The 27245-nt window shown below is 45.1% G+C and overlaps 2 protein-coding genes across 2 annotated transcripts in view; one reads left to right on the top strand and one right to left on the bottom strand.

Moving 5' to 3' along the window:
- The window catches only part of LOC116502596 (zinc finger protein 845-like), a 123771-nt gene that overhangs the window by 72029 nt on the left and 24497 nt on the right, over positions 1 to 27245 (top strand). Inside the window, exons 3-6 of the mRNA XM_032208472.1 lie at positions 19822 to 19936; positions 20050 to 20117; positions 21825 to 21954; positions 23062 to 24256. Coding sequence (XP_032064363.1) covers positions 19822 to 19936; positions 20050 to 20117; positions 21825 to 21954; positions 23062 to 24256 — 1508 coding nt within the window. The remainder of the gene's footprint in view (positions 1 to 19821; positions 19937 to 20049; positions 20118 to 21824; positions 21955 to 23061; positions 24257 to 27245) is intronic.
- LOC116503424 (H-2 class II histocompatibility antigen, E-S beta chain-like) lies at positions 3800 to 10077 on the bottom strand. The gene is made up of 5 exons (XM_032209830.1): positions 9903 to 10077; positions 8074 to 8346; positions 5447 to 5728; positions 5186 to 5299; positions 3800 to 4183 (listed from the first exon to the last, which is right to left on the bottom strand). Exons 1-5 carry the CDS (start codon positions 9985 to 9987, stop codon positions 4170 to 4172), a joined length of 768 nt encoding a protein of 255 aa, XP_032065721.1. The 5' UTR covers positions 9988 to 10077; the 3' UTR covers positions 3800 to 4169.

Here is a 27245-nt window from a genome sequence, read left to right on the forward strand (position 1 = left end):
TTGAAAAACTCCTGGGAAAATACTAAGCAAGCTTTAGCGGAAGCCGTGAAAATAATAAATGCAAGCTGACAAATATTGTTCCAAGCAGCCATAATTTAAAGTAGAAGACAAAGTTTACCTGTCTACAAAATATTTTATAGTTGCAATGGCCATCTAGGAAGTTAGGACCAAAATTTTTAGGTCCTTTTGAAATCATCAAGGTAATAAACCCAGTTACGGTGAGACTTAGGCTCCCACGCCTTCTAGGGAAAGTACCTCCCGTTTTCCATAGCAGTTTGTTAAAATGGGCTGTCAGTTCCTTCCTTAGGCCAGTAGATCAGGCTCCACAGAAACCTTTACTGATTGTGGGTTATGAACATTACAAAGTTAAATGGAATTTTAGATTCCCATATTTATAGGGGGCAATTTCAGTATTTAATACATTGGAAAGGATATCCTATTTCAGAGGCAACCTGGGTAAAAAGCTGGAAGGTGAATGCTGATAGAATGGGCATGAGAAGAATCCTCATAAACCACAGGGGGTTCCTGGGGAAGTTAGAGTTAATTAATGTTTATGGTTGTCTCTTTGCAGGAAGTGTTTGCACTTGAAGGTGGAAAGCCTGTCGACCCTGAAGATGACAGATGTGTAGCATATTTTTTTGTCAGTACATGAGAGTTCATGACTGGGAAGACATGGTAACACGGTCAGCCCATGAATAGATATAGCAACTGGGTTAGCAAATGAGAGCTGTTTGGAAACTGAAACAGTTTGGAGCCAGGGCGTGGCTTAGCCCTGCAACTCTGAGTCTGTGCTGAGAACCAACACTAGTCTGGTCTGCTCTCTGAACTGAAACTAAAAACTGTTCTCTCCTCTGCCGGTTGGTATTGTATATTTACTTATGTGTCATATATTGTAAATAAAGAGAAGTTCACGAATCCTGCTGAATCAGTACCTGTGTGTGCTTTCTGGATTTGATTTCTGCAACAAACTGATATTCTTGTAGCTTTGTACTCTTTTTTTTTCTATTAGCTTTTAGGTTTGTAGTAATTTAATTTTATAAATATTTCAGGATCGCCACTTTCTAACTATTGAAGGGATGTAAAGATAAAGGGGGAATATTTATATCTAGGTGGCATCCCTTTCCTGTGGGGAGAGATACGATGCCTGCAGCTGGCTGAAGGTGGAATTTGGAGTCACTGGGCTGTTGAAGTGATAATTGATTGGTGGTTGTGACTCAGGTGGGGGGAGTTTCTAATTTATGCTTTTATTGGGTGTAATCTGGATCATGTTCAGGGTCTGAATTACACACTAAGTCCATGCCAATTTAATATGTTCCTAATAAGTGGCTTTGAAAGGAAGATGGATGCCTTGGACTTCATTTTTGGGGACATGTTACTTGGAGGCTTGACACCCTCTTATTGGAATTGGATTATTGAATTATGAAATTATTACTCCTTTGTTATTTGCATATACACTGAAATCTTCTCCAGCCAAGATAAATTCCTTATGTGTCTAAACACACTTGGCCAAAACACAATATTCTATTCTATTCTAACTCTAACCCTAACCCTAATCATATTCTATTGACCAGAAGCAAAAACAGGGTAAAGAACATTTTCAGGAATTGGGTATGTCTAGTATGGGTGCTGGCAACTCACAGCTCTGGAAACGCATACAGCTCTTTCCCCACCCAGCTGTTGCTCCCTGTCAGCTGAACCCACCACTGGCTGGCCCCGCCCCTCGCCCTCCCAGTTACTTCTTGCCTGGACTGAGAAGGTAAGGGCGACGGTGGGGGATGGAGACTCGCTCCATATTCCCCTGCAGGAGTAAACTGCCCCTGTGCTTGCCTCATCTCATGGGTGTTTTTTCCAGTGCTTTTACTGGGGCTTTTTGGTGCTGTGCAAACCTCGGTTGTTCAGGATGATGCACGACTTGATCTCCGCTGTGAGACACTAGCCTGGCCCGGCTGCAGATGATGATCTGCATCATAATGGGGTCCAGGATGAGGAGGGGATCCCATCTCCCCCAATGTGAAGCACACTCAATGCATCCCTTCTCCTGGAGTCCATTACAATGCAACATTGGCTGCAACCGGGCTGAGCCAATTTCTCGGGACAGAGAACAAGTCATACATCTCCCTGAGCAACCAAGGAACGCCCAGCATCAACAAGGGCCAGAAGAAGGACTCACTGGGAGGATAGGGCAAGGGCAGGGCCATTGAACAAGGAGCTACAGCAGGGATAAAAGCAATTCCCTAGGGAGAAAGAGAGCTGATGTCGCGATGACATGACATGCGATCTCCAAGCTCTAAGATTTGCCGCTGGATGGTCCATTTGGACCTAAACTGTCCTGAAGAGATGGTGACAGGGAAGAGTACATCTTGTTGATCTCAGGGACACCGCAAATCCCTGATTGATCCAAGAGAATCTCTTCTTGCCGGTGACATAAGCACAGCCCCAAGCTGCTGAAGTCGGGACAGCTCCTCAACAGGAGGAAAGCGGAAACAGAAAGTGTGTCCATCTGGTGAGGAAATCTTATTTTTATAAAAGATTGCCCAAAAAGATTGAAGCTAAACTAAACTGGTAAAAGAAAAGAAAATAAGCAGCAAAATTAAGCATTATTGGACAGTATGTTATCCTTTTTTATTTTTATTTTTTTCTATGGATGGAAGTTTTGTAAACATTTTCTACTTTTTAAAGTGAAAGTATCAGTTTTTCTTCTTCTATTTCTTCTTTTTAACCTATGTATTAATTTTTTTTCTTTATTTCTACAATACTGGTTGGGATGGATTTTTTTCTTTTTCTTTTATTTCATTTAAGAATGTTGTTTCTTCTAAGCCTGAAACATAAATAAGATATAAAAGGAATATAAAGAGGTAGTAACCTCAGAGGGAAAAGAAGTTACACTGCCACTTGGAGGTTGAGTCCTGGAAACATTGTTTTTTCTTTTTTCTCTTTGATCATTTTGACCTTGCACTTCAAAGGCTTCAACTTGTTTATAGAAGAGATAAGGAGAAGAGCATGGGTTGTTTATACAGGTGCTCTTTGGATGCTCTTTGGTAGCTGGAAAGTAGTGAAAACAAAACCTTGTTTTTAAACCAGAGTGGCAATGTTTACTAACTGGAAGGATGGCATGGCACCAAAAAGAAACCATAACATTACAACAGATTATGTTTGAAATTCAAAAATTATTAGAAACAACAGAGAGAGTTGAGAAGAGATTGGAAAATATTGAAAATATAAATTGTAATGTGGTAAAGCCTGATGGAAAAATGGAAGATATCCAGCAAATGGAAAAAGTGGAAGTTAGAGTTCTAAAAATCCAAGGGAAAAATGAACAAAGAGACAAGATAATTGTGGATATTGACAGTGAACTGGGTGTGTGAAGGAATTGAGGTAAGGCTACGTAAAGACATGCGTAGTAAGCTACCGTGATCTCAGTAGCTGGCTACCTTGAATACCTACAAGCTCACCTAATTAGCAGAACCAGATGTTGGAAGAGAGGAAAGGTTACATAGAGACATGTGCATTAAACTGCCATAATCTCCATAGCTGTTTATCTTTTAGCCTATGATCTCACCGAGCAGAGACAGGACGTATCAGGGAGTTATGTTAGATTCAACCTTGGTCTGGATAGCCTTCTGGATTCACAAAGGAAAAAGGAGGGAGTAAACCAAAACAATACTGTTGCTTACTGTGCTTTGTTCTGCTTGTTGAAACTGTATAAAAAGCCATGAGGCAGGAAAAAAATTCAAACACAATACAAATAATTAAATCACAACAGTTTAAATCCTTTTAAAACTAAACACAAAAGCTCATTTCCACAGCTCATACCCCAGGCAAGCTCAAGAGTAAACACTTGAAAGAAAGCAATTACTGCTAGAATGTAACCAGATTTAAGCACCCTAGAATGTAACCGGATTTAAGCACCCAGATTTAAGCTAGAATGTAACCAGATTTAAGCACTGGGCCTTGAGTTTGACATCCCTGGTCTAGATTGTCCCCACACCTTCCCTCTCCCCCCCCCCAAATGAAAATGAGACCCTGCTGGGGAAGGGTCTCAGCAGGAGAAGGTCCAGTTCTCATCCTTCCAACCTGCCACCTACAACCTCCATTTTCAGATGTTGCAAAAAAGCCAGAAATTCATCAGCTCCTGAAGAAAAAACATCCTTTTGCATCTGAGAGCAGCATTAAGTCACGAGGGCTGAGGAGGAAAGAGACGGGGAAGAAAATTAGAATATAAAGGGAAACGTTCAGTTTAAATGAGGTATTTTTGGAGGGTCTGCAGGAAAAACACCGGATGGACTCCCTCTCTTCATCTCTTTCAGGTCCCCCCAGGAAGGCCCACACTGCAGTGGGGTGGTTGATGGGCAGGGACAGACAGAGGGAGAATCCCCCCCCCCTGGAAAAAACTGGGAAGGACCAGCAATTCATCTTCTAGGGCTTATGGAAATCTCCCCAATTGTCTTAATTAGAAGATTAATCAAGAAAGGGGAGCTCTACCTACAGATGTTCCAGATGAACAAGAAGATGGGGCTAGGATGGGGGGGCACAAAGGCGGGGAGCCTGGGGGTCACTTGGCCAGAAACTTTATGAAATGTCACAAGGAAAAAGGGGGAACCACAGCCCACAAACCGAGACAGGAATAGCCCCCACCTTCCCTTCCTTTTTGCAATTTCCCAAAACTTGGAAAAATTCTGGGCAAGATTTTAGTGTTTGCATGTGTAGTTTTTTTTTCTTTTTTCTTTTTTTTTTTTGGTTTTTCATTGCAATGTAAAATTTCTGCCCTCTGCAAGCAAAAGCTGAAAAAATTTCAAAAATTTGCTGTGTTCACAGCAAGAAAGTTTGGTTCAGGCATTTTTTTTTTAAAGGAACAATTAAGAAATTAAAAAAAATACCTATAACTTTTTTAGGAGGGGTTCAGGTGAGGGAGGAAGAGGAGAAACTCACCTGCAGGAGGTTGGATGGGAATTGCTAGAAGGAGAAAAAGATCCAATCAGGATCCTTCGTGGGCTGGAAGACGCAGGGGGTCCCCCTCCACTTTGATAGCCCATAATAGGTTGCATGATCTTCCCTTAATAACAGAAGTTTTCAAAAACATTTCTCAAGGGGACATTCCTCTTGGCCATCTGCTAAGCTTCACAAGATTCCTTCCCTAGATGGTCACCTCCCCACAACTTCTCCTCCACCCCCCACCCCGACTCACCTTTCTTGGCCTTCAGGTAAGAGTAGAGCCCCACTGCAAAGAAGGACACTCCTATCACAGCTCCCATTATCCCCGTCCAGAGTTTGCTCTTGGCAGAGCTGGAGGTACGGGGCTCTGGGGAAGGAGAAGGAGCCTCACCTGAGCAGGAGGATCAGGCCCATCTTCCCCCAGGAGGGTCGATTCTGGCTCCCAAGACAGGGAGGGTCTCTCCCCCTTTTCAGGGTAGGATGGGGTCCCCAGAGCAGGAGGGGAGGGCCTTACCCCATTGGACAGTGACGGGGGCCTCCAGGCTGGCGTGATCCACCTTGCAAGTGTAGACGTCCCCCCGCTGGGGCTGGGTCTCCAGCATCACCATGAGCTGGTAGGTCCAGTCTCCGTTCTGGAGCTCCTCCCCATACGCCACACCCTCCTTCTCCGGCCGGCCGTTCTTCAGCCACTGGATCTCAATCTCCACGGGGTAAAAGCCCGTAGCGGTGCAGAGGAGGATGGTGTTGGGGGAGTCGGGTTCCATTTTGGTGGGGGAGATGGTGATGGTGGGCTTGGCTGGAGGGAAGGAGGAGAAGGAGGCACATGAGAAACACAGGAGGGCCCAGAACAGAAGACCAAGTTGGTTAGTTAGTGCATTCATTTATTGAATTTATTTGCCAAAGTTGCACAAGTAACCCAAAGTTGAGCACTTCTAGCTGTGAATTGCAGCCCCTCCGCCAATACTTTCTCTCTTAGGATGGGGCTGGTTTTTTCCCTCTGATGGGAGAAACCTCTGATTTCATTCTGTGGTCAGACATGATTTCTGGAGAAGCTCCTGGGCTCCCAATGGGAACCTCAGACTCAGAATATTCTTCCCTTTTTCCACTTCCCATCAAAGGAGGAAAATTCCTCTGGAAGGGCAAAATTGCAAAACATGCAGCTGAAATCCTAGATTTGAACTCTGCTTAGCCTCTGAAACCCTGTCAGTTGACAGAAAAGAATAAATTTAATATTAGACAAAGAAATAAAATTAGACGCAAATCTAGGCAATTTGCAAGAAATCAGAAAAGAGAGTTAAACAATTCCTGTCTTCAGGGCCAAAGTCTGTTTCTTATGACTCAAAATTCACTAGTAATGACTTTGGGTATTTTTGAAGTCTTTCCCCTCAAATCAGGAGCCTCCCCAGGAAGGAAAACGGAAGCAATTTGGCTGCAGGTGAAGCTGCGTCTGTGACCAAAAATGGGACTTCAAGGGGGGCTTTTCTCCCAAACCCCCTGAATGAAATTTCTTAGGTTTTGAATCTGCTTCTGCTCAAAGCAGAGGAAACGCCAGACCAGGATTCCACTTGGTGGGTTTTTTTACATCTTGATTCAAACATTGAATTTTGATTATATATTCCAACTGCTTCCTTTATTTGTTTGTTGGATTGAAAGTTACAAATGACTCTGAATAAACAATAAGAAGAACTAAAGGCTGGATAGAAAGGGCACAGCAGGCGAAAGAGCCTTCATGGATCCCCTTTTCAAGATATTTCGAAGCTCAATTTTTATCCTAAAATCCCAAAGGCACCGGAGATGAAGGAAGCCTCCCTCCTGGGCCTTGGGAAAGGAGTCCAAAATGGGGCTCTGGACCCTTGCTTGGGGGGCACAGAGGAGGATGCATCTGTAGGGCTGGTCAGCGCCCTGAAAGCTTCCATGTTTTAATTAGGTTTTTATTACTGAACTGTAATAATCGCTTTTTAAATCTTAAATTGTATAGAGTGCTTTTGTGGCTTGATATTTCATCTGTGTGCCACCAGGATCTGTGTCTGTGTGTGTGTATCTCTGTGTGTGTTGGAAGAGATTGATTGATTGTTGGAAATGTTAATTATCAACACGGGACCTTCTATCATATGTGGTGGATATGTCCCAAAGATAGGGAGTACTGGACAAAAATCCCAAAATGGTTGCAGGAAGTAACGGAACAAAAAATTGATATGAAGCCAGAGCTGTTCCTTCTGGGAATGATAAAAGGAAATATAAGTAAAGAAATTCAATACATTATGCTCCACATAATTATTGCAGCCGGTATCTCATTCGCACAATACTGGAAACAAAATAATGTTCCCTCAAACGCAGGGGAGATCATAAACAAGGTGCTGGAATGCGCAGAAATGGATAAATTAATGGAACTAAGAAATGGAGAGGAAACAATGTATTATAAGACATGGAATAGGTGGGATAATTGGCTTGAAGAGAGATGTAAAATTAATGCATAATAAATACATAGAAAGTATAATAAAAGGAGATAGTATATATTTTAGAAAGTAACAGAGAAATAAATGTATATATTATAAAAAGAGTAACTATAAAATAAAGAGGTATATGTATAAAACAATAGGCCTTAGAATGGAAAATTTGAAATTAGAAATATTTTTTTACCGATAACGGAAAGCTGTAAAAGTGTAATTGTGATTTCAATGTTGAATAAAAATGAATTTTAAAAAATCAATGACAAATCCTATTTTGATGGATTTATGGGAGGAGATTAAAAGGATCCCAGATTCTGGACAGGAAGAGAATTTGGATTATTTTTTGTGAGGGGAAGGAATATTTTCCTCCCTTTTGATGTTTAATTGTCATTACGGTACAATTTTCAAATGTTTACTGTAATTTAATTTTTAACCTTACTTTTCATTTTTATACATTTTTTAATTTATGGGTTGTGTTATATTGTGAAACATCCAGAGCCCCTCGTTGAGGGAGGTGGGAGGTTTAGAATCATCAATAAATATCAATAAATACAAATGAATAAATTTTGTAGATCTGAGAGGATAGACTATATATAACGAGTCAATCTTTATCCGGGATAATCTTAATAAAGTAAATGAAAGATGGGGGCCAGCATCCCCCTCCACAGGAAGCCCTGCCTCCCGAACTCACCTCTCCAACCAATCACAGAATTCCTTTGGAGAAGCTCATAGTTGTAGCGACACAAGGCATCCACTTGGCCCCTTGTGTACTGCAGGAAGACCTGGTCGCTGTTCCACTTGTCTGCATCTGGCTGCCCCAACGGAGTGACGGCCTCAAACTCCCCGCGGTCGCTGTCGAAGCGGACAAACTCCTGCCGGTTGTACATCTGCCTGTCCACGAACCGCACCCGCTGCGTCCCATTGAAGGAGCGGCATTCGGTCTTCATCTGGTGCAGGAAATGGGCTGCGAGGTGGAGGAGGAAAGCCATCAGGAGGGACTCCAGGGCCCATCGTTCCCAGCCGCTAGTAGAGGAGAAGCAGGGACTCAGGCGCAAAGGGTGGGAGAGCTGTTCTGAGAGACGGATGGAAGATGCCCCCTGGAGCAGGGTTGAAATGCTACCAGTTTGAGCCAGTTCGCCCAAACCGGTAGTAAAAAATGCTACTGGTTTGTGGTAGTAAAAAATACTAAAAAATGTTTTTTTAAAAAAGTTCCAAAAATTGCACATCGCACAGCCAAAAATGGGGGGGTCCATTTTTGATACCAGTAGGCTTCCCTGAGGCCTGCTAGCCCAAAAACGGGAAGGTGAGGCTGCTGAGAAAGAAAGAAGAAAAGAGAGAGAGAGAAAAAGAAGGGAGAAAGAAAGAGAAATAAATAAAAAGAAAGGGAGGGAGGGAGGGAGGGAGGGAAAAAGGAGAGGAAGGAAGGACTACAAACCTGGCACTAGATGCAGCTTCAGAGGATAACCCAGGGCTGGAAGGGACCTGGAGGTCATCTATCCAACCCTGCTCCAGCAGGAAATTGTTAAAGGCCTGGAGAGAGGGATGAAAAGAGGGGGGGGCTATCCTGCTGTGCCCCCCTCCTTCCTCTCAGAGTGGGCAAAGGCAGGCAGAAGTTCAATTGGTCCAGCAAACCTTCTCTCAGCCGTGAACTTTGGATGCTGCCCCCCCCCCCCCATAGTGGCAGGAAATATGGGGGGAGGGGGTGAAAAGACCAACAGAAATACTGTGGACTGGACGGAATTTTTTTTTCTTTTTGCACAGTTTTATATTTTTAATCTATCTACTAAAATATATTATATGTACTAAAAGATTTTAATATGTTTTCTTTTCAATGATAACCTGCAAGTCACCTTGCAGAGTCCCCTTGTAGGGGAGACATCAGAGAACAAATTAACGGAAGGGACCTTGGAGGTCTTCTAGTCCAACCCCCTTCAGACCATTTCAGACAAGATGGGCACCATACAAATGTAATATACATAGATAAAACCAAATACCTTATGCCTCCCTCCCTCCCTTGGGGGAGGGGATAGGGGAGGGGGAACAAGGGGGGCATATGGACTGACCCACCTGGGGTCTCCCAGCCCTTCCCTCCCCTCAACCCTAATCTTCTCTGGTTACCCTCAACTTTTCTTCTCCCCCTAATCTTCAGTCCTTCTAGGATCTGGAGTAGAATCGGGGCTCTCTCCTCTCCCCTTCCCAAAAGAGCCCCCAAGATCACCTCCAAGGGGACCCAGGGGTGGCGACTGCTTCTCATCTCAGTTAGGCCGCCTTCCCACGACTGGCTCCCCACTCCAATCAGAAGGAAGGGAGACGGCCATCCCTCTTCGTCCTTCTGGGCGAAGTGGGGCGAGGGGGGGAGCGGAGACCACGCGGAGATCGAAGTTTCTCACGGCTCCCCCCTCTCTTGCCCTCGACCCCTTTCCCCATTACTGGGGTCTCTCAGCCCCTTTCTTCCCCCTCTTCCCTTTGGAGCATTGACGGCCCCGCCCCGCCCCTCTCCGCGACGAGCCCCCTCCTCACCGGGGGTCTCCTTCCCCCCTTCGCTTCCGGGGATCCGGGCCAGCGCCCCCACCAGCAGCATCAGGGGGAGCCCAGCAAAAGCCATGGATGCTGCCCCACAAGCGCCCCCAAAGACAGGGGAGAAAGACGCCGATGCCTCCAGCCCCAGAGGCGGAATCGGAGGGTCTGGATTGGGGGGAGGAGAAGTTTTCCTCGGACTTCGGAAGAGGGAAGGTTCAGAAAGAGCAGAAGGACCAATGGGAATCCTCCCTTCTGCAGCGTCATCGGTCTCCGGGCAGAGCCTCCCTTGACTTCACCCGATGGAGGAGATAGTTCGGCGCAGAGAGAGAAGCGGAGAAAGTGGGAGGAGGGTTATTTCAGTCTCAAGTAATGTTCATGTCAGCCCTGGAGGGGAGCATAGACTTCCTCTTGCCCTCCCACAACCGATCTGGCGTAGAGCAGGGCTGCGGTGTATGAAAGAAGGGAAGGTGCAGCCCCACAGCCAATGAGGACTTGGGGGTCTCTTAGCAGGCTGGCTGGGGAGTCCTTCGGCGCCTTCACACACACAGGCGCCTACATTTCGTCTTTGGGAGTCCCCCTCCCGCAACCATGTGGGCTCACTGTTCTCCCTCCAAGAACCCTCGGCCTTTGGCTCTCTTCCTGGCAAAGGGGCGGCCAGAGGGCCGGTTGCACCCCCAGTGCTGTGGGGTTTTCTGACCCACCGCAAATAAGAGGTCGGTGTTTTATTCAAGAGTGGCTGTCCTTCATCAGAATTGGGGGGGGGGATAAGAGGGGGGAAGAGGGAATCCCTGGCTGAGAATCGTGAAGAGAGCAAAGAAAGTGGAGGGTCCCTTCTGAGCCTGCCATGACGCCACCCCCTTGAGATGCAGCCCCTCCCCTCAAGATTGAACCGATCCCCCTTCCCACTTTCATCGCTTGTCCCTCTACGCCGAACAATCTCCTCCTCCAGGTGAAATCCCAAAGGACTCTGCCCGGATATCGGTGACGCTCAATAAGGGAGAATTCCCATTGGTCCTTCTGCTCGTTCTGGCCCTACCCAACTCAAAAGCCCGAGAGAAAAGCTTCTCCCCCCCCAATTCAGACCCCCCCCGATTCCTCTTCTGGGGCTGGAAACATCTGGCCCTCCTCCTACACACCATACACACACACGTTGATTTCACAGATGAAGATGTAACTGCTATGGATGGCCCCGCAGCCAGGGAAGTTACAGACTGGGGGTTACAGACACCTCCAATCCGGAGGGAAGCCACGGAAAGCCCTCAGCTAAACCATGAAAAGGCGGAGATCTTCAGGGATCCCTCCTAGTCCAGTCGGATCCTCCCCCCAGCCCGCCTTCCCGGGGGAATCCGCCACTCAGCTCTCTCGGGAAAGGCGCAGCTTCGCTTCGAAAAACAGCTTTTCCTTCCCTGAAACCCGCGTCTCTCTTGCTGAGAATGTCCGGACGGATCGGCCCCTTCAAATTTCCCGCCCTTCAGCCCCAAATGCAAAGGAATCTCCCTCTTTCTTTCTGTGGGTTGGGATCCCCCTTTTCCTTGCAAAGCAGCCCCGGATGAAGATCCCGGAATCAAGTTTGGCCATTTCTCCTCAGCTTTCTGCTCCTTTCCCTGGAGAACTTCCACATCTGCCATAAATTTTTCCTTTTCAGCAGAAATATATATCAAATAACATTTTGGAAGAAATTTTGAAATATAAAAGTGCAGATATATTGGGGAATCGTGATGAGCTTTCCCCCAAAGAATTTGCATATTTCGGCGGTGGAACAGGAAGCTCCCCCTAAAACAAAAGGCTCCTTTTTATTATTTTTATTAAGATTATCATGGTATAAAATAGAAAATAAAGGTAGTAGGGGAAGAGGAAAGGGAAAGGGAAAAAAACTATTTTCAACAAAGCAGAATACAAAGTGAAATTTCAGCCTCAATTTTTCCTTCTACTGAACATTTGTAGTAAATTTGGTACATTTCTATAACAACCAATCATGATCAGCAAATCCTACAGGCAAGGTGTCCCTTTCTTTTGCCTCAAGCAGAAAGTCGAGAAGTGGTTTCCAGGTAGAAACACAGCTGGATCTATTCTTTTCTCTGGTCAAAACGGTTTATCTTCAGCCAACTCCATCAATTCTTCCTTCCATCCTTCTTCCATCATGGGGATGGAGGTAGCTTTCCAGTTTTGCATATGAAGAATTCTGGCTGCACTCTGCATGCACAGTAATAAAGTTCCAATTTTTATTTCAAGTTTCTATTCAGTAATCCTAAAAGGTAAAACTCTGGTTTTCAATAGATGCAGAAAGATAAATCTCATTTACACAATCAAAAACCTAGGGAGGGAACAAAATGCATACCTCTCCTGTAACAGCCAAAAGATAAGCAGGGATCAGCACCAGACAAACAAGCAGACAGAAAACAATATTCTAATCAAGGAACCATCCAGGAGGGAAGCACACCAACTCTGATATGGCATATAATTCAGGCGGCAAACCTCTTTCTCCTTTGCACTGAGGATGTTACCTAGCTGGGTAATGAAAGGTCTCCAAGCGAACAACCAAACTCAAGAGTGCACCAAGGACCCCACAGTTCAATCTAAGATGTATATATTCTCTTCTGTTGGAATACCTTCTCTTTTGAGAATGCCTGACCCAGAACTACAGATCCCATCTTCATCAGCTGACTCCTGACTTCCACCGCCATCTGGGACAACAAGATTCTTTGTGGTTCAAGACAACAACCTGGTTCAAGTGGCTCCTTCCTCTCCCTCTGAACCCCCGTAAAATATCATTTCCCTATGTAGAGGGGCAAACATCCCACCTTTTGCCGAGCATCCGGAATTCAGGGATGGGGGCAATTTATTTGAGCTGGACAGAATCTGGAGCTGAGACTCTTCGGACAACATTCAGTCAGCTCATTCCAGGGTTTCCGCCAATCCAAAGTCTATTTTTTTATTCAAATAAAAGCGAAAGAAACTGACTGGGAGGAGAACAGAAATGAAAATGAAGCTGCTGTGGGTTTCAAGCAGGGAGAAGAGATAGAGAATCCAGGGGAATCCATGGAAGGGGGAAAGAGTTGAGACTCTGCTGGGCAGCGAGCCCTAGGTCACTGAGATCTCCTCTCAGGAATGGGGGATATCAGCATGCAGAGCATCTAGGATCTTTCTGGATCTGGTGGCCTTCAGTCTTAACCAGTCTTAATCCAGGCGGATTTCGGGCAAAGTGGCTGTCAGGTGGATGTTTGCAGCCATGGTTCTGAATGGGGGGGCTCTGCTGAGCAGGAGAGACTGGAGGGGGGGATGGAGGGTCAAGGAGTCCCAGTGTCCCTGGGGGCAGTATATCCGGCCTCCACACCTTCCCTCTCCCACCTCCAAATGAAAAGGAGACCCTGAAAGGAAGCTGCGGAAGAGTGGACACCAAGGAGGCCACAAACGGGACGTAGGGAGTCTTGGAAGGCCAAAAACAGGCCCATATTCTTATACACACAGACATTTTTAAGGTGGAAAAGTATGTCTAATAGTCTGAAAAATATGTCTTGGCGGGTTGGGGTGGGGGAATAGATAGGAAAAATGTTGCAGCACCTCTGCTGTCATTCGTAAGTGTGAACGACGCTCACGGTGCTGCAACACTCATAATTTTGGGACTGGGTCTCAAGTACTTGGGGGAGGGCTGGTCATAACTTGAAACAGCTGCTAAGTGAACCGTCGTAACTCAGGGATTACCTGTAGCCTAGGATGCTCTGAGTCACACTGCACGGAGCCTTTGTCCTTGAATTTTATTGGGAATTCTCTTCCATGGCCGGAGTGTAAAGGTTCTGTTCTGACACAATTTTGGAGGTTTCAGAGGACAAATGACAACACACTCCTCTCACATGATCTCCAGAGGAGACATAAAAACACACCTCGTTCTTTTCAGCCTTCATAGATAAGTTCAAATAGAAATGGAAAAAATAGAGATAAGAAATGGCAAAGAAAGCATGTAAGCAAAGAGACATTGACTCTTTCCTTCCTTGGAGCACAACAAGGCCAGATCCTTTCCTTCTCCCTCCCAGGAGACGATATCTGGTCAGTGATTTTTAAATAAATAATTATGTATAATCTTTCTTCTTGAACTGTCTGATTGGGGACTAGAAAACTCTTACCGAAACAGACCATGTTCCTATGGTTTTCAAGCATGACTTCTGAATGCAGCGCTTTCTGGTCAGGATCCAGCTGAGACCATTCCTCCTCAGAGAAATACACAGCTACCTCCTCGAAGGACACAAAACTCTCCTGAAGACAGAAAAAAAGAAGAGAACTGGAGAATTCGCAAGATCTGTTCATCTTCATCAATGATTTAGACAAGGGGATAGAAGGGGACCTCATCAAATTTGCAGACAAGACCAAATGGACAGGAATACCAACACTCCAGAAGATCTGGCCTTCTAAACAGCAGTCAGGGTTGATCTCCTCTAGGACTGACTGGTTTGATCACCTTGCAGTCCAAGGGACTCGCAGGAGTCTTCTCCAGCACCATAGTTCAAAGGCCTCAATTCTTTGGCGCTCAGCCTTCCTTATGGTTCAACGTCACAGCCATACATTGCAACGGGGAAAACCAGAGCCTTGACTATATGCACTTTTAGTATGCTGTCTAGATTTGCCATAGCTTTCCTCCCCAGGCACAAGCATCTTTTAATTTCTTGGCTGTAGTCCCCATCTCCAGTGATCTTGGAGCCCAGGAAAATAAAATCTGTCAGTACCTCCATTTCTTCCCTATCTGCCAGAAATTGAGAGGGCCAGATGCCATGATCTTAGTTTTCTTAATGTTAAGTTTTAAGGCAACGTTTGCAACTCTTCTTCTTCAACCGCATCAAGAGGCTCTTTAGTTCCTCTTCACTTTCCGCCATTAGAGTGGTATCATCTGCATATCTGAGGTTGTTGATATTTCACCCGGCAATCTTAATTCCAACTTTTGATTCATTTACCCCCGCCTTTCTCGTGATGTGCTCTTCATATAAGTTAAATAGGCAGGGTGACAGTATACACAGCCTTGCCGGACTCTTCCCAATTTTGAACCAATCAGTGGTTCCATGTCCAGTTTTCACTGTTGCTTCTTTACCTGCATATAGGTTTCCCAAGAGACAAATAAGATGGTTGGGTACACCCATCTCTTTAAGAACTTTGTTGTGATCCACACAATCAAAGGCTTTAGCATAGTCAATGAAATGCCAGGGCTGAACTTCTGAAGGGAGGATGGTTTCCTCCTCCACCATCTTCTGCCCAGTCCTTGTCCAGAGCTTCCCCCACTTCCCAGGCTGAACAGTTGAAGGGCCTTTTCCACTTCCCTCCTTGGCAAAAGTTTGTGTCTCCATCCTTTCTCTGTCCTGCAGAGCAACTCCAGATGGCTTCAAGGACTCTGGTGGGTCTCCAGATGCCTTTTCCTTCACAGGACCATTTCTGGGGCTGCAGGACGGATCCCTCCAAGTTATTCCACACTTTTTCCCCCTCAAAAGAAAAGTATGGCTTGCAAAGACTTCAAATGGCTTCAAGTTTCTGCATCTGAGATGGAAAGAAAAATAAAAGGCATGAATTAGAAAGTGGAATTCAGCCACTGAAGAACCTTCACCCAACCTGCCCGGAGCCCCAAGCGGCTCATCTCCGAGCAGGGGAGCAGGGCCGGGAAAGAGGCAGCTGAAGAGGCCGACCTTCTTCTCTCCCCCTCCGGAGACAGGATCTGGCCCTCGGGAAGCCCGATGCGAATCCTGCCTCCTCCTCGCCCGGCATCTCTCCTCTCCTGCTGGGGTTTCGTAAGGCCGACCCCCCCCCCCCAAACTCGGTCTCTTCCCCGGACACGGGGCGAGAAGGGAGCCCCGACATCCTCGCTTTTCCCTGCAGGGAGACGGCCGCTGGGGAGCATGGGACCCGGGAAGAAGCCCCCCCACCCCCGCTCACCTAGACTCTCCCGCAGCTTCTTAGCCTGCGGAGGTCCAGGGGTTAAGGAGAGCGAATGCAGCGTCCTAGACAGGCGTGATGTCACTTTTTTCGCCGCCTTCTGTACAAAGCCAGCCTGACGTGTTCGGCTTGGGGCAAAGTGTTAGATTGTAGAAAGGACGGGAAAGAAGAGCGCCTCTGAGGGGAAAGTGAGAGGACAGGGATGATGGGCATGTCAGTAGGAGGAAAGGCCCCTCTCAATGGCTCCCGCCTGAGGCGATCTGCGATCTGATTGGTTGCTGAGGGTGGATAAGAGCCAAGGTGGCGCAGTGGTTAAATGCAGCACTGCAGGCTACTGCTAGATCAGCAGGTCAGCGGTTCAAATCTCACCGGCTCAGGGTTGACTCAGCCTTCCATCCTTCCGAGGTGGGTAAAATGAGGACCCAGATTGTTGGGGGCAATATGCTGACTCTCTGTAAACCGCTTAGAGAGGCCTGAAAGGCCTATGAAGCGGTATATAAGTCTACTGCTATTGCTATTGCTATAAAGGGGGCGTTTTCCTTTTTCCCGCCTTTTTCTTCTGGGCGCCGTTTGAGATTTACCTCAGGATGTTTTTGACTGTCTTCTCTGCTGCGAATGTTAAATACATTTGCATTGATATAAAACTAGAAGTTTGTGTCCGTGTCTTCCACTTCCTTTGCACAGCAGCTGCGCGATTCCTCCACATTAAATCTCTTCAAGTCGTGGGTTTCTATTTTATACCAAGATAGTATCGGAAGGAAAATCAGGCCTGCAACCGCCTCGGCCCGAAGAGAGAGGAGAGGGGAGGGGAGGGTTTTTCTCGCACTTATCAGTTGGGAGGGGCCAGAACGAGCTGAAGCACCAATGGGAATTCTCCTTGCTCGAGCGTCATCGGCCTACAGGCAGAGTCCTTTGTGACCTCGCATGGAGGGGGAGAGAGTTCGGGACAAAGCGAAACTGAAAGTGGGAGGGGGGAATCCTTTTAGTCTTGGGGGGGGCTGCAGCTTAAGGGGGGGTTCAGGATAGGCGTTGAGGGAAATCCCCACTTTCTTTGCTCACTTTACGTTATGTCATTACTTCCCTTCCACCCCAGAAAGTTTAGGGAGTCTCTTCAGCCGCCCCCCCCCCAAATTCCTCCCCCTTGAGATCCAATGTTCCCTGCAGAGACCGAATCGGATTTCTGGACCAGTTGAGCTTCTGCCTGCCTTTTCCCACCCGGGGAGGATGGGGGAGGCTCCTCCGCTCCCCCTCTTTCCTTCCCCCTCTAGACCCCCCCCCCAAGTCTGCCTTCCTCTCTTAGGACTGAGAGAGCTCCCTCTCCCTCCTCCATGGGGCGTCCTCTGCAACCCTCCCTTCTTCCGTGGGATCCTCCTCCTTTCCTAGTGGCTGGGAATAATGGACCCTGGAGTATCTCCTGACAGCCTTCCCCGTCCTCCTCTCCACAGCTGGGGGAGGTGGATGCGGGCAGGTTGAACAGCAAACAGCAGCTCCTTAACTTTGAGGAGGCCAAAGTGGATTCCTTCTGCTGAGACAACTAGGAGGCTGTCCAGGGGCTCCCTGGGACTGGCCGGAGAGGGGAGTGCGGGTGGGGGGCTTCCCAGGGAGAGGAATGCCGAGACCCCCTTCCATTTACCATCCTAGGATTCTCCCTGAGATTTACATCGTTATATAGTCTATCAGATCTACGACATTTATCCATTTGTATTTACTGATCTTTAATGATGTTTCCTAACCTCCCTCAAAGAAGGGCTCTGGACAATGCAACAGAACCAACCCCTAAATAAAAAGGTATAAAAATGAACATCAAGGCTAAAAATTAAATTAAGGTGTAAACATTTGAAAATTGTACAATAAGGACCAAAAAAGGGGGGGTCTCTAGCAGCTCCTGCCATTGTGATACGTTTATTCCTATGTATTTCTTGAAGGACTTTTTAAAAATTGCTTCTTAAAGTTGGAGGAGTATCTAGCAGAACAAGATAACTAGATGAAGCTATGTTGGCTGACAGCAACCTGAACCTGCTATTCTGCTCTCCATGTTGTCGAAGAACACAAAAACAATCCAGTCAGAACTCCATCGAACTCAACACCATTGAGCTCCTTCATTATTTGTTTCTCTGTAAGGATAAAATAATTTCAAAATGCATATTTAATAAATTAAGAGGAAGTATATTACAGAAGAAAATGTCAGGCAGATGGGATCTCTCTGGGTAATCAGAGGATCTTGAATTACCTCCCGAGGTGTCCTGACTTGGATCTTCCCAAGGGATCCTCCTGAAAAATAGCTCTTGAAGTCGAGGTGGAATTGCGCTATATAGAAGAAATAACCAAATCGCTCTAGAAACACAACAGAAGAAAGACGAAAACCTCCTTCAATGCATTTGGGCTAATATTAAAGGGGGGAAAGAAGCACAGACGTCGAAGCCTTTGTCTGACAGGGAGCCATTGAGAGTGGACCTTTCCTCCCCTACTCCCAAGCCCATCATCCCTGCCCTCTCCCTCCCCATGTGCTCCTCTTTCTCGCCGCCCTTTCTACGATCCTAACACTTTGCCCCATATCCGCCAGGGGGAGCTCTCTTCCAAGGGAAGGGAGCTCCAGGCACTTCCCCATTGGTCCACTGGAGGGCGAACGTCATGGCTGACTTTCCAGAAGAGGCTGAGAAGGAAGTGACACCACTGAGCCCTGCCGCTCTAGGACTCCGCACTCACTTTCCTTAACCCCCAGGACTCTCCTTGATTGCTCGGGCTCTGCAGGAGGCGCAGAGGCTGCGGGAGAGTCTTGCGGGGGCAGATCCAGCCGTGCCCCTGGTGAGGGGGGGGGCTCTTCCCGTGTCCCATGTTCCCCAGCCGCCTTCTCTCTGCAGGAAGAAGCGGGGATGTCGGGAAGGCGGAGGGGATCCGGGGAAGAGCACGAGTGGGGGGAGGGTCATCCTTGCGGAGGCCCAGCAGGAGAGGAGAGAAGCCGGGCGGGGAGGAGGCAGGATTCGCACCAAGTTCCCCAAGGGCCCGATCCTGTCTCCGGAGGGGGAGAGAAGCGGGGCGGCCTCTCCAGCTGCCTCCTTCCCGGCCCTGCCATGGGATGAGCCGCTTGGGGTTCCGGGCAGGTTGAGTGAAAGTTGTTCAGTGGCTGAATTCTGCTTTCTAATTTTTGGCTTTTCTTTTTCTTTCCATCTCAGACACAGAAACTGGAAGCCATTTGAGGTCTTTGCAAGGCAAACTTTTCTGTTAGGAGGGAAAAAAAGAGCAGTATAACTTGCAGGGATCCGTCCTGGGGCCCCATAAATGGCCCCGTGAAGGAAAAGGCGTCTGGAGACCCACCAGAGTCCTTGGACCCATCTGGAGTTGCTCTGCAGGACAGAGAAAGGATGGAGACACAAACTTTTGCCATGGAGGGAAGCGGAAAAAGCCCTCCAGCTGTTCAGCCTGGGAAGGGAGGGGAGCTCTGGACAAGGACTGGGCAGAAGATCCTGGAATCCGAAGTTCAGCCCTGGAAGTTCATCCAATACCGGGAGGCTGAAGGTCCCCGAGGACTTTGCAGCCGACTCCATGACATTTGCAGGCGATGGCTGAGACCAGAAAAGCACACCAAAGCCCAGATGCTGGACCTGGTGGTTCTGGAACATCTCCTATTCCTTCTGCCCCCAGAGATGGAGAGCTGGGTGCGGGAGTGTGGAGCAGAGAGCAGCTCCCAGGCGGTGGCCCTGGCCGAAGGCTTTCTCCTGAGCCAGGCGGAGGAGCAGAAGGAGCAGGTCCAGTTGCAGGTGAGAGACTTTATGGAGCTCAGAAGGGAATAGAGGAAGTATCTGAATAATTCACCCCTCCTTCCCAAACTTCCTGGGCATTCATAATGTGTGGCGATGTCCCACCAAATCTTGTAGGACATTGTTCCATTGTTTTCTCACTGAACCTCATGGATTGGGAGCTTTGAGGTTGTGTCCTGACTATAAGAATCCACTTTGTGTTGTGTTATGTACATTAATTCTGCTTTCCCCCCCCTTCTTCCTATTTGAAGTGCTGCAGTGTGAAGATCAGAGATCCTGAGGAAAAGAAGAACCCATCAAATCCCGCCCAGGAACTATTTTTCAGGAGGATCCCTTGGGAAAGTCAAAGTCAAGACAACTCAGGAGGTAATGGAAAATCCTCTGATTTCCCAGAGAGATCCCATCTGTCTTACCCTCTCTTCTGTAATGTATCTCTTATTTTGTTAAATATGCATTTTGAAATTATTTATTCCTTACAGACAAACGAAGAATGAAACTTTCTGGTTTTTATGATGGAGATCAAACAGTGGTTGGACCTCTAAATCAAGTAAGAAAGGGAAAAGTTATTAAATATCTTTTCTCTCTTCAGGAAGTGAAGTGGGTATGCAGAATATTCCCTCCTACTATTTTCCTCCCTTGTTTGGTCTGGATTGTTTTTGTGTTTTTACACAGCGTGGAGAGCAGAATAGCAGATTCAAGTTGCTGTCAACCAGCATAGCTTCCTCTGGTTATCTTGTTCTGCTAGGTACTCCACCAAGAAGTAGTTTTAAAAAAATTCTTCAAGAAATAGGAGTAAATGTATCACACTAGTAGGAACTGCTAGAGACCCTTTTTTTTGGTAATTCTTTTATTCGAAACTGTGCAAGGCTAATGAAAAATAACTAAATACTCACAATTGCCACATTACCATTTTAAAAAGCTTCATTTATAATCTGTAGTTCAACAATAAGCAAATCATATTAAAAAATAAAGCAGACTGTTAAAATCCAAAGGGAGTGGCCATGTTGAACATGTAATCATGGTACTTTGGGCTACAAAATTATTTCCATTCCAAACATTCTGGTTTTGTAAAGGCTGAGAAATGACTTTCCCAAGGAATTTTCTCTTCTTTCTTTTCTTCCTTTCAGCCAATGGCTCAGACCACCAGATCAATCAATGATAGGCAGAGCAATAGATCAGTTGATCCAGAAGTGGGATTACTTTACTGAAAGGCATTGAAAGTTCTGCAGAATCAATCAACTTGAAAAAACGTCCCCAAATATTTCTTCAGTGAAAGCAATTTTCACATTTTTTCCCCAATTTCTCACCTAAAATTAGGACTTGTGTGACACACAGTGATTTAACTTGGTGCATATCCTTGCTTTGTGAATTTGGGAAGAGTGGAACAGAATAACAGAGTTGGTAGGGATCTTGGAGATCTTCTAGTCCAACCCCCTGCTCAGACAGGAAGACACGGCTATCCAATTTTTTCTTAAACACCTCTAGTGTTCTGGCATTCACAATTTCTGGAGGCAAGTCATTTCACTGATTAATTATTCTCCCTGTCAGGAAATTTCTCTTTACTTGTAGGTTTGTTCTCTCCTTGAATACTTTCCACCCATTGCTTCTTGGAACAGCTATCATGTCTCCCCTAGTCCTTCTTTTCATGACAATAGACATACCCAATTCCAGCAACCGTTCTTTATATGTTTTAGCCTCCAGTCCACTAATAATTTTGGTTGCTATTCTCAGCATTCTTTCTAGAGTCTCAAAATCTTTTTTACCTCTGGAAACCAAAACTGGATTCATTATTCCAAGTGTGGTCTTACCAAGGCATTATAAAGTGGTACTAACACTTAATGTCATCTTGATTCTATCCCTCTTAATGCAGCCTATTATTCTATTCAGGTTTTGTTTGGCAACAGTAGACTACTGCTGACTTGTGTTTAAGTGGTTGTCCACTAGGACTCCAAGATCCCTGTTGCACTTAGTAGTGTTGAGCCAGGTATCACCTATTCTATGCCTGCACATTTGGTTTTTCTTTCCTAAATGTAGAGCCTTACAATTCTCACAGTTGATTTTGTTTCGTTAGATGGAGCCCAATTTATCGATCCTTCTATAACTCAAGCTTATCTTCTATAGTGTTGTTATCCCTGTCAATTTGGTCTTGTCTTGAATTTTGAGGAGTTCTCCTTCTATCCCCTTGTCTAAATCATTGATGAAGTTGGACAGATCTTGCGAATCCTCCCATTCTGTTCTTTTTTTCTTTGTTCAGGAGAGTCTTGTGTCCTTCGAGGAGGTGGCTGTGTATTTTTCTGAGGAGGAATGGTCTCAGCTGGATCCTGACCAGAAAGCGCTGCATTCGAAAGTCATGCTTGAAAATCATAGGAACATGGTCTCTCTGGGTAAGAGTTTTCTAATCCCCAATCAGACAGTTCAAGGAGACAGATTATAGATAGTTTTTTTTTTTAATTAAAAAAAAACACTAATCAGATATCATCTCCTGGGAGGGAGAAGGAAAATCTGTGGGGGCTGAGGAGAATGAGGTGTGTTTTTATGTGTCCTCTGGAGGTCACGTGAGAGGAGTGTGTTGTCATTTGTCCTCTGAAACCTCCAAAATTGTGTGAGAATAGAACTTTTACACTCAGGCCATGGAAAAGCATTTTCCAAATCCAATTCAAGAACAAAGGCCCCATGCTGTGTGGAATCAGAGCATTGTAAGGTACAGGTAATCCCTGAGTTATGACAGTTCACTAAGCAACCGTTCCAAGTTATGACCTAGCCCTTTCCCAAGTACTTAAGGCAGTCGTGAAATTACGAATGTTACAGCACCATGGTTGTCATTCACAATTACAAATGACAGCAGAGGCGTTGCAATAACTATCAGCCTACCTGTACCCCCACCCCGCTGGGTCTTAGCTTGTGATGATATAGCGAGCCGTCGGTTCCTTTGCCTACTTCGGTGCATTTGCAGAAAAAAGTGGCTTAAAGTAGTGAGAGATATGTGAGATCAGTGGTGGGAAATCTAGGACTATTGATCTCATGTGATCCCGCACTACAATGCTTTAGGCCTCTGTTCTTTGCTAACCAAAGCCATGCTGGGATCGAGGGCTGAGCAGGGATCCCTCCCACCAGATGGACATAATGGAGCAGCTGCTCCAATGTACATCGGGGAAGAAGGAGCTTGTTTCAAAATTGTTTCATTTTTCAAAGGTCTCTGCTGAAATTAACCTACCTGGGATGTTTCCTTTGATTATTCCTTAACTCAAAACAGACTGAGTGAAATTTGCATAAAAAGAGATAATAAAGAAAGAGATGTTTTCTAGATATTTTCAAAGCTTTGATGACTTATGAATTTAGAAATCATCATGTCTATATCACACCCCTGTAAGCATCCAAACATACAACTAATGGAATTTCTGAGAAATTCAGAAGGAAATTCACTTAACTGTCTACACTTTGATCTTTTTCTCTTACCTTGTTATCATGTTCGTTTCCCTTTTGCTTTGAAGGTAATAATGGGCAGGAGAATCAAGATTCCTGGGAACTGTTCCAAGTTATCAGTGCTAAAGATGGAACGGAGAAGTTTGGGATTCAAATGGAATTTGAAAGCCATGAGAGAAACCAGTCAAAGATTTGGAATCAGGACAGCTCATCTTCCTCTGATGCTCCAATGCAAGACTTTCTTGCCCAACAAGAGAAAATAAGGAAAAAAAATATTGGGGAAAGTGTGAAGGTAATCAAAGCTGAATTGCATGTGAATGAACATTATTTAACCCAAAACAAAGGAGAAGATGCTATAAGAAGACACAACGGACAAAATTACAATGAAACATTCGTTCCTTCTCTTGGAAATAACTTCCTTACATCTCAAGAAGCGATTGACACAAAAGAGAAGCCTTATAAATGTTTGGAATGTGGAAAATGTTTTAGAACAAGATGGCATCTTACTTCCCATGAAAGGATTCACACTGGGGAGAAGCTCTACAAATGCATGGAGTGTGGAAAGACCTTTGCTCATAACAATACACTTACTATCCATAAAAGGATCCACACAGGGGAGAAACCATATAAATGCATGGAGTGTGGAAAGACCTTTGCTCAAAGAAATCATCTTATTTCCCATAAGATGATGCATACAGGGGAGAGGCCGTATATATGCAAGGAGTGTGGAAAGACATTTACTCAGAGCAGTGGACTTAGAAGCCACAAAAAGCTCCACACAGGAGAGAAACCATTTAAATGCATGGAGTGTGGAAAGACCTTTGCTGTGAAAAGTACACTTACTATGCACATAAAGATCCACAATGGGGAAAAGCCATTTAAATGCATGGAGTGTGGAAAGACCTTTGGTCAAAGAGGTCATCTTATTTCCCATAAGATGGTCCACACAGGGGAGAAACCGTATAAATGCATGGAGTGTGGAAAGACGTTTACTCGGAGCAGTAGATTTAGAAGCCACCAAAATATCCACTTGGGGCTTCCTGTTGACATTGCCGCACTATTGGACACGAAAACAGGGGTTCGTGAACTTGCGCCAAATCCCTTCATTGGAGGGCCCTATAAGGGGCTAAAGTCATCCTATAGGGGTGATGAAGAGTGGCGGAGTGGCCTGCAGGTCGTGGACAGCCGTGGCTCTCCTGCTTTATCCAGGGCTAATTTCCTCTCATCCCACTATGAGGAGGAGAGGCAGCCATTATGGCTGCCGTGAAGCTGGGGCACCCAAAGAAACAAAGAATGTGCTCGAGTGATGTGTGAACAGTGACTGGAACTGGGTGAGGTGACTTTTTTATTATCTAAAACCAACCCTAAAGAAAATAAACTTTGTTTAAGTGGCAAACAATTGCAGAGAGAAAAATTACAGACCCAAAAGAAAAGAAATGGATATTAAGAAGAGAGCGCAAAACCTTTAAAAACATAGGAGGGTTGTATCACTATTTTTTATTGGGAATAAGGAATATTAAAATACTGGAACTACTTGTTTGAATTTTGATTATTTGTTTGAATAAACATAATAGAACTTGTTAGAATTTATGCAACATTGAAGTTAAGCCAGAGGTGGGTTGCTCCCGGTTTGGCCCGGATTGGGCAAACTGGTAGTTGCTGTGGCTGGAGGCTCTGCCCATCTACCCAGACTCGTGAGCCTGGGCAGTAGCACCAAGATTTGCAACTCACCTCTGAGTTAAGCAGAAAGCGCCATCTATTGGTGAATGGAATACATTATATTATTTAACCCTGGGAAAATACTGATAAGACAGAAGAGAAAGTGGAAAAAACACCTGGAGGACTGCCGTGCTATCTATTGTTTTATATTTAACTACACTGTGACTCCTGGAGCTCAAATGGTGAAAATATGGAAGACACTGAAGTAAAGTGACTTTCAAATATCAGGAGTTAGGATTGAGTGGGACTTAAGAAGACATTTGGAAATTTTCTTGGATTACCTAAAAAGAACTAAATTGACTCTTTGTGGGATATAAAGAACTATATTACTGTATTCCCAGAGGAGCAACAACAGGACTGAGTAAATGGTTTCCAGATTGACTGACTGAGGGCAAAGATAATTGAGACTCCGGGGCAGTGATAAACCATTGACAGACTACTGGGCAATATTTGGACTTATTAAAAAAATAATAATAAGGCAAGATGTTTCAGCAGGGGAAAATAAGTGGGTTGCAAAAAGAATTGGTGGTGATGTTCCAAAGCATTTATGATTCCAGGACAAGGAATTACAGGGAGATAATGGATTTAATGAATAATATAAATCTTCACGAGGGATAATGAATAATGATCAAAAAGCCCAGGAAATAGAGGAGATAATAGAGACCAGGGGGAAAGATAGAATGGACAAATCAACAAACAAAACAAGATTAAAAAGGAGAAAGTAATAAAAATTAATGAAGCAATTCAGGGAAAATACATGTCAAAAAGACCAAAAAATGATACTGGAGAAACAGAAAGATATTTTTGAAAGGAAAATGGACAGTTGGGCAGATCCTCTGGAGGCTTGGCAGCAAAGGATAGTAGAGATGGAAAAAATGAAAGATGTAGATAGAGAAGACCCAAGGGAGGAATATGGGAGGCAAGTCAAAAAAACGAATAAGAATTGAAATTTTTAAAATGGGCAAGATGATGGATAGAGGAAATGTTTCGTAACGCAAGATTGGCATTACTGGGAGCTAGACTAGAGGCAGACACAAGAAATTGAGGTAATATTATGCATATTTTATATAATATATTAAAAGTAATAGATATAAAACTTGGATGTTGAAAAATTGTGACATATTTGTTTTAATGATAGTTATTGGGATTAGATTGGTGGACTAAAACGTTGACTAATTAAATAATGAGGGCCTATATTTTAATACAAATATGTACAAAACAGGCACTATTCAACTGCCACAGAGAAGGGCACAACCTCTGCTGGGGAGAAGCTTCCCGAGAAGGGGCTCCAGAGTCTGAAAGCTTGCAAGACCAAAGCTCTGGTCCCAGGGATCCTATCCTTTCAAAGGTCTCTCTTTCAGCAGAAAAATATATCAAGTAACATTTTGGAATAAACTTTGCCAGCAGAAAAGTGCAGATCTGGAGTGGAATCGTGATGAGCTTTTTTCCCAGGAATTTGGATATTTTGGCTGTGGAAGAGGAAGCGCTCCTAAAAACAAAAGGCTGCTTTTTATTAATTTTGTTGATTATCATAGTATGAAATAGAAAATAAAAGTAATAATAAAAGGAGAAAAGAAAAGAAAGGGGAATGAGAAGTGTAGCATAACAGGAAGAGGGAGAGAAAAGGGGGGGGGCATATTTCAGCACAGTAAAATATAAAGTGAAATTACAGCTTTAACTTTTTATTCCTATAGGACATTCTGAATAAATTAATAATCTCTATAACAATAACAAAAACTTAACCTAATCAGCAGATCCCAGTTCAGGTCTCATTTCCCCCCCCCCCCCCTCAATCACAAAGTCCAGAAATGGTTTCCAGGTAGAAATACAGCTGGATCTATTTCTTTCTCTGATCAAAACAATTGATTTTTCCATCTCTGCCAACTTCCTCATTTTTCCATCTATCCTTCTTCCATCTTGGGGATGTAGCAGTGGTGAAATTCAGCAGGTTCTGGAGAACCGGTAGCAGAAATTTTGAGATACCAAATCGGAGAACCAGCAAATACCACCTCTGGCTGGCCCGAGAGTGGGGTGGGAATGGAGATTTTGCAGTATCCTCCTGCCATACCCACGAAGCCACACCCACAGAACTGGTAGTAAAAAAAAATGATTTTCACCACTGGGATGGAGGGATCTTTCCATTTTTGCATACAAAGGATTGTGGCAGCAGTCAGCATCTGCAATAACAAAGTTCCAAAGCTCTAGAGTCTAGACTTTCTAGAGTCTCAATATCTTTTTTGTATCGTGGTGACCAGAACTGGATTCAGGATTCCAAAGTTGGCCTCCCCAAGGCCTTATATAGCGGTATGCCATCTCAGCATGCAGACTTTCTGGGATGTCCATGGATCCACTGGCCTGCATACTTGGCTAAGCACCAGAGGGATTTCGAGTGAAGTGGCTGTCTGGTGGATGTTTGAAGCCATGGCTCTGACTGGGGGTCTTGGCTGAGCAGGAGAGGTTGGGGGGTCTGGAGAGATAGGCAATCCAAGAGTTAGCAATAGCAGTTAGACTTATATACCGCTTCATAGGGCTT

Source organism: Thamnophis elegans, chromosome 2 (assembly GCF_009769535.1).
Source record: "Thamnophis elegans isolate rThaEle1 chromosome 2, rThaEle1.pri, whole genome shotgun sequence".
NCBI lineage: Eukaryota > Metazoa > Chordata > Lepidosauria > Squamata > Colubridae > Thamnophis > Thamnophis elegans.

Coding starts and splice junctions, on each gene's coding strand:
- LOC116503424 (XM_032209830.1), bottom strand. CDS start 9,987: ATGGCTTTTGCTGGGCTCCCCCTGATGCTGCTGGTGGGGGCGCTGGCC. Junction 8,347..9,902: donor AGGGGGGAAGGAGACCCCCG/GTGAGGAGGGGG, acceptor TCCACCTCGCAG/CCCATTTCCTGCACCAGATG. Junction 5,300..5,446: donor CCCCGTCACTGTCCAATGGG/GTAAGGCCCTCC, acceptor CTCCTTCCCCAG/AGCCCCGTACCTCCAGCTCT.